General features: G+C 57.2%; 1 protein-coding gene across 3 annotated transcripts in view; it reads right to left on the reverse strand.

Annotated features, from left to right (window-relative positions):
• Window positions 1-561: 561 nt before the first annotated feature.
• The window catches only part of PARVB (parvin beta), an 81,837-nt gene continuing 75,495 nt past the window's right edge, over window positions 562-6,903 (reverse strand). For all 3 annotated transcript variants that reach the window (XM_024737521.1, XM_024737522.1, XM_024737520.1), the window contains 2 exons: window positions 4,820-4,892; window positions 562-3,582 (listed from right to left, as the gene is read on the reverse strand). In XM_024737521.1, coding sequence (XP_024593289.1) covers window positions 4,867-4,892 — 26 coding nt within the window. In that variant the 3' untranslated portion in view covers window positions 562-3,582; window positions 4,820-4,866. The remainder of the gene's footprint in view (window positions 3,583-4,819; window positions 4,893-6,903) is intronic.

Genomic DNA, 6,903 nt, shown 5'->3' on the forward strand with positions numbered 1-6,903 from the left:
CTGCGGGGAGAGTTGACAGCAGGGCCGGCGTGCAGCCCCCAAGATCTGGCCGCACTGCGGGTCACCTCAGGGTCTCTTGCCCCCACGTGTAAGGAGGGGACCATCTCCCTGTAGTGGCCCTTTCATCCAGCCCGTGCCACTGGCCGCTGGCGTCCCCCGCTCTGGTTTGGAACCAGGTGCATGGGCAGACTCACCTGCTCTCTTCTTTATTATGACTCAGCCGCAGCTGTGACTCCGCCACCCTCTTCTCCCCATGGCTCCCGCCCATGAAACCCTTGGTCGCAGCCCCTCGGGGCCCCATTCCCCACACAGGGCATGAGCTGGCTCCTTCCTCATCCAGCTGGCAGCTCCCAGGGAGCAGGGCTGTGCTGGCATCCTGTGGCCCCAGCATCAAGCACAGGGCTGGCACAACCATGACAGCTGAAGGCACGAAAGAAACCACGGCAGCCAGACGGAGGCAGCGGCCTTTTTTGCGATAAACCACAGCACATCGTCTGGGTGCTGCGCCCCTGGAACGCGCCGGCTCCCACCGCCAGCCCACGGGCAGGTCGACAACACAGCCAGGGTTTCAGTGGCTTTATTTAATACCCAGAAATCCAAAGTAAACACTGCTTAAAACAATTAAAAGGACAATAAAATATTGGCACACAAATTGGGGAAGAGGATTCGGTTGCTTTAAAACAACACAGCTCTGTGTCACATCCAGTTAGGACCTTTGGGTGTGTGGAGCTCGGGGCTCCGGGCTCAGTGCTTGCATGAGGCCGTGTGGCTGTTCCGGGGGAACTAGAGCTGCAAGTAAGCTTCCCAAAACCAGTGGGGTGGGTTTCAAAGACACGCCACCCTGAGGACAATAAAAGGACGCATTTCCCGGCCTTTGCCCGTCACCGCACAGGCGCCAGCGGTCTTGCTGTCACTTAGTCCCTGAGGACGAGGGTCCTTCTTCAGGGGGGGAAACCATTCACTGAAAATGGGGGTCAGTGGAGGAGGAAGGGTTCCAGAACTTCCCTCAATTAAGGACTAAAAGGGAAGCGTTTGCATTCCAAGGAGCCCCTGGCAAGAATCAAGAGAAAGCTGTTTCTCCTGCTCGTTACCCCAAGATGCTCCAGCATGTGGCACCCCAGAGGGGACATCCCAGGCCCTGAAACTCGCATCCTGACAACTACTGTCCCCAAGCCAACAGGGACGATGGGTGGATCCCCAGAGGAGTCTCCCTACCGCAGAGTTCACCCTGACTTCTGCCCGGAAACTGCTTCACCAACCCTCACCTCCACACCCGTCCAGGCCCCACTTGCAATTCTGAGTCAAGGGGGGAAAACGAGACGCATACAGCCCGAAGAGGTCCTTTGCGGGTGGGTAGAAGGCACACCTACACCTTTGCACCAATTTGAAAAAAAATAATTTGGAGACTAGATTGTATTCTCTGCTGGAGCATGGCCTTAAACAGTCAGCGTTATGACACAAAAGTGCCTGTTTATACTTTTCCCACGTATCTTATCATTCCTGTTACTCTCCTACTTGAAACACAGAGGGCTCGAAGTGGGCTCGCTGAACCCCGACCCCTATCCCCAACCCCAGACTAACCAATCCCACCTCTCCAGGGCGTGGAACAGGCTGGAGCCGCCCACCCGGGCTGAAGACCCTCGAGGCTTTTTTCCAAACCCCAACCTCACCTCCGTCATCGCCCCCAGGGCCCCCAGGAGGCAGCAGCACCCTTGCCAAGCCCACCTGTGGACAAGGCAGGTGGATGGGTCTCCACCAGCTGCAGTCACTGTGATCCTACACGTGTAATGAAGGCAGCCCAGAATGTTCCAGCCCCGGCTCTTTTGTTGGTTCTTAAATGTCACTGCATCCCGCAGGAGACATTGTAATGCCATTTTCATTATTTCTTTCCCCTGCTGGGTAACCACCTCCATCAAAACGGCTCTTCTGAACACATCCCCAGCCTGGCAGCTGCCCGAGCTGAGACGGAATATGAAAGTGTTTTCTAAGTCTTGAGCGTCGGTATTCAATTTAATATTAACGACTTCCTCAGCAGCTCTGATCTACAGCAGGAAGGCGAAAATCTAACAGTAGATTTGAGCTGATGCTGGGTGAACTCAGGTGGGCGGCGTGTCATAAAAACCCCAGCTCGGGAGCCAGGGGTTGGGGGAGGGGGTGACCCAGCTATATAGGACCTGCCTCAGACCCAGCCTATGAGTCCCCATTTCTCTCCTGAGCCAAGGTGGGCGAGGGCTGAAGAGCACGCAGACGGGGGATCGCATTTCCTTCAACAGGGTGCCCCAAAGGATGCCGACAGGCCTCCAGAAAGCTGGTACTCGGGGAGGAGAGAGGTGAATACTTCACATCTCCCTGTTACAGGCTGAGCTGTGCCCACCACCACCCACCCCCGCCAGAACCCACATGTTGAAGTCCTAACCCCCAGGACCTGAGAATGTGACAGTATTTGGTGACAGGGTCTTTACAGAGGTAATTAAGGTAAAATGAGGTCATTAGGGTAGACCCCAATCCAATCTGCCTGGTGTCCTTAAAAGAAGAGATTAGGACACAGACACACGGGGAGACACGTGAGGATGCCTGGAGAAGACGGCGTCTACAAGCCAAGGAGAGACGCTCGGAAGGTACCAACCCTGATGGCACCTTGATCTCGACTTCAATCTCCAGAACTGTGAGAGAATAAACGTCTGTTGTCTAAGGCCCCCATCTGTGGCACTCTGTCATGGCGGCCCAAGCCAACTAAAACACCCTGCTTTCTAAAGGCTTTTTAAAATGCATCCATCCCCGAACAGGAGGTCTGGGACTGGCCACTTCCTACCCGAAGGTGTCTGCAATGCCGCTGCCACTCCAGAGGCATTGTAGAGCTGACTCCGACACAGCCCACTCGGCCGTAGCAAGAAATAAAGAAATGCCTCAGAAATCCTTCCTCCCTCGGACCGTGGCAGCTGGGTTCTCTGGGTCCCAGATGTCTGTGCAAATACTAAATGAAAACAGCACTGACTGGCCGAGAAGCAGGGATGTGGGTGGACCCTCGGTCACAGTAAAGCTTCTGAGACTTAAGAGTGAAGTTTGTAAAACTGCAAAACGCTTTTTAGTAAAAAGCCCTCACCGCCGAGGAGAGCCCTACCCAGGAGATTCCACGGGGACAGACAAGCCACTGCCACTGCCGCAAAGCTCCCTCTCTGATCCCCTGTGGTGACTGACGGCTGTCAGCTGGAACGCCGGGCGCCCCCTCCCAGGGGTTCTGGCTTTTTTCTTTTCCATCTTTTGATCAACAAGGGACAGCACCCCGGGACACCCCAGGTGAAGCCTGGCTGCAAACTCGAGCACTGGTGTTTGGAACCTGCATTTCAAAGGAGGCTGCCTGCTGCAGAATTACAGGGAAAGGAGGTTAAGGGTATCAACCAGAAAAAGGTGGGGTGGGAGCGGGGAACAACCACGGGCTTGAAGGGGAGGCCAGGGCACCTCCCAAAGCACCATCCCCGCCGCGGTCTCTGCTGCTCCCCGCCCGTCACTCCAGGTGCTTGTATTTGGTGAACAGGTTGTAAAGAACCCGCAGGGTGGATTTGAGGTCCAGGTTCACCACATCTGCAGAAGGAAACAGAGAGACCGTTTGGTGGATGAGAGAGTGCGCCCCAAGCCTTGGTGCCCCAAGCACTTGGGAGACACGTGGGACATCCTCTGTGTCCCCAAGCGGGGCACTTCTGCCATCCCCCAAGATACAGACTGCCGCGAGAGCCCCCGGGCCGCTACCCGTGGGATGAGCACCTGGGAGGGCGCGGATGCTTCTTCATCCCTTCTAGGATTTGCATTGGACGAGTCTGCGTGGTGTAGGGTGTACGACAACCGAGGACATTTACTGGGGACCAAACACCCACAGGCCCACGGGCCTCCTGGGGCAGGACAGGTGGGAGCTGCTGTCCCACCCCCTCAAGGTCAGGCACAGCGTGTGGCCCAGTAAGTCCCAGCCGCCTTGTTTGGTGGGAAGGGGCTCTGTCCTCCTGGGAATCAGGGACCTGGTTCTGCTCTCTTGCTCTGTGAGCTCAGACCAGGGGCTTGGGGAGGGCTGTGGGGATCACGGGTCACAGGACGGAATTCCCGTCCCCGGAAGAGTGCTCGGCAGTGGCTGCTGAGCCTCCCAGGGGGTGTGTGTGCGGAGGACACCCCACCCAGAATTCATGCCATCACTGTAGGGCGGTGATTCCCAAAGTGGGGTCCCCGGACCAGGAGCGCTAGCGTCACCTGGCAACTTGTTACAGATGGGACTTGGAGGATCCATTCCACAGCCCCCACATCAGAAGCTGTGCTGGAGGAAGCCACCCCACCCCCGGGATTCAGATGCCCATTTGCATTAGGGATTCCTCGTATAGGTCATTTAACATAGGAGCCAGGTATGACAGCGAGCGGGGGCTCTGCAGGTCTCCACTGCCATTCAGACCTCATGGGGCATGACTGAGCCACGTCCCTGCTCACGAGCATTGCCCGGGCATCAGGACATCGACCCGGCAGGCATTAAACTGCAGTGAACCTCTAATACCCTTTCAAGACGAGAAGCGGCATCTCTAGTCCGAGCAATGGCACCTGGAGAGGCAATTAAATCCTGAGGCCGTGGAGCAGAGGCCACGTCCTCCAGGTCAAGTGGTTCCTAAAGAATCAGCCTTGGTGGCTGTGCCGGCGCAGGCCTCTTGGTCCCCGAAACCCTGAGCACAGGGGACATGTGGAGCTGGGGTCGGCGGAGCTCAGCCTTTGAGCCACACGTGCGGGGCTTGAAGGGAGAGACACGGCTGGCCGGGCAGCCACTCTAAGACCTGGGTCAGGGAGTTACCTTCGGGTCGAGCCTTGGGCTTCTTAAGGCCTCCATCCAGCATCAGCTCAAAGGCAAATGACACGTTGTGGACCTGCGGAGGAAGCCAGAGTTAGCACCGGGGCCGCAGCTGGTCCCAGGCCCACCTGCTGCCCCCTGCTTTCCTTCTAAAAGGACGGGATGGGACCAAGTGTGGACAGAGGGAGCCTTTGGAATAGCTGTGGCCACGAGGACAGGGGCGTCCCGGGCAGAGCGACAGGGTGGGCAGAGGGAGGGTGAGGGAGTCTTTTGAGGATAGCACACATTCACCTGGGGGTCCTCACTCCCCTCACCAATGATCGGGGGCGGCTGGGACATGCAGGGACGCGGGCACAAAGCCTGCCCTCAAGGGCTAGGGGTCCCCAGGTCCCGACACATCCACATGATGACAAGTGACAGTGACTTCCTTTTACAGATGAGGCAACCAAGGCTCAGAAAGGACAAGTCACCTCCCGAAGGTACCCAGCGCCGTGCACCATCCCCGGCATAAAGCAGCCACCCCCCCATCTGCCAGAAGCGCCTCAAACAAGCTGAGTGTGACAGCTGTGCTCTCGGCAGGACAGCGATGGCCCCGGTAAGGGGCAGGCAACTGGACCCTGCCGGAACTGATGTCAGGCCGCTGGTGGCTGCAGCTGGGCTCTGGTCCTGGCCCTCACCTGCACGGCCCCAGAAAGGCGGACACATCCACATCCCCACACGACCTCCCCCTCCAGCACTCGGCCCGCAAGGATGCTCGAAGCTCGCGCTCTGCTAATGGCTGCCGCAGGGGTTAGCCACGGAGCCTTCTCTGCTGTGTTTAAAGTCCACCTGAACCACAGAGATGCCGGTGATCAACCAAATCACAGGCAGGCAAACGTCTGCTTCGAGCAAAGGCTGGTGCGGGGCAGAGGACCAAATACTAAAATGCCTTGCCAGTGTCCGCGCTAGAAAGGACTTTAGGGCTCTTCATAATCGAATACCCTTTGAACAATAACATTTTCATGATTTCACTGCAAATGAAATCAGAAACACGCTAACAAGTTTACCTGAGATGTGGTTTAATAATTAACCAGGAGAAAGACATCTGGCAAAATAATCCTTAGCTAGTCAAGCCCACAAGAGCTTGGGGTACGGCCGGGAAGCACCCGGGCCACGGTGGCACCGGACCACGCTCAGAGAAGCAAAGGAAGCCACGGGCTGCTGGCATCAAGAAGAGCCGGGCCCTGGAAGGGGGGACACGGCCCAGAGCGGGCTGGGAGGGCTGCACACGACCAGAGGCTCTCGGGCCGTGCAGAGGTGGTGGGGAGACAGGAGTCAGGCTTCCAGAGCCCCACCTGCAGTGCCCGGAGCCGGCCGGGAGGGAGGGCTGCACTGGGCTGGGCCTCGAGCCGCGACGAGCATGGGAAATGGACAGGAGGGTCTGTCATCTCCCACTTTACAGAGGAGGTCCCGGGGCTAAACAGATGAGGACATCCGTGCCCAGAAAGGCGCAAGGTTCAAGGAGATGGGGCCAGCACTCAGCCCACCCAAGTCTGGATTTGGAACCTGGGCCCTGTCTCCAAAAGCATCCTGCTTCCTCGGCCATTGGCTGACAGCCATCCAGATCCCAGAATTCATACACACACAACAGGCTCTGAGTGGGGACAGAGTCAAGATGGCAAAGAGGGGGAAATGGAACAAATCAGGTTAGACCGTCGGCCCGACGTGGGAACGGATGTCTTCCGTGGCCCCTCCAGACCTGCAGGATCCGCCCCCAGCACAGGTGTGGAGTGCGGTTCAGTCCATGAGGCCCCGCCTCTGCCCCAAGGAGAGAATAGCTGGCAGGGGCGGGGTGGGGGGGCACCCTTCCACGTCCCACTTCTCCACAGCTGCTCAGGACAACAGTGATTTGTTTTTTTTAAGTTAACAATAATTTGTAGACTTTTAAAAAGATTTTATTTTACTTTATTTTATTTATAGATTTTTGGCCACACCGTGCCGCATTGGGGATCTTTGTTCCCTGACCAGGAATCGAACCCATGCCCTCTGCAGTGGAAGCACAGAGTCGTAACCACGGGACAACCAGGGACGTCCCAACAGTCGTTTTT

This window comes from Neophocaena asiaeorientalis, unplaced genomic scaffold, assembly GCF_003031525.2.
Source record: "Neophocaena asiaeorientalis asiaeorientalis breed wild unplaced genomic scaffold, Neophocaena_asiaeorientalis_V1.1 scaffold242, whole genome shotgun sequence".
In the NCBI taxonomy this organism is placed as follows: Eukaryota; Metazoa; Chordata; class Mammalia; order Artiodactyla; family Phocoenidae; genus Neophocaena; species Neophocaena asiaeorientalis.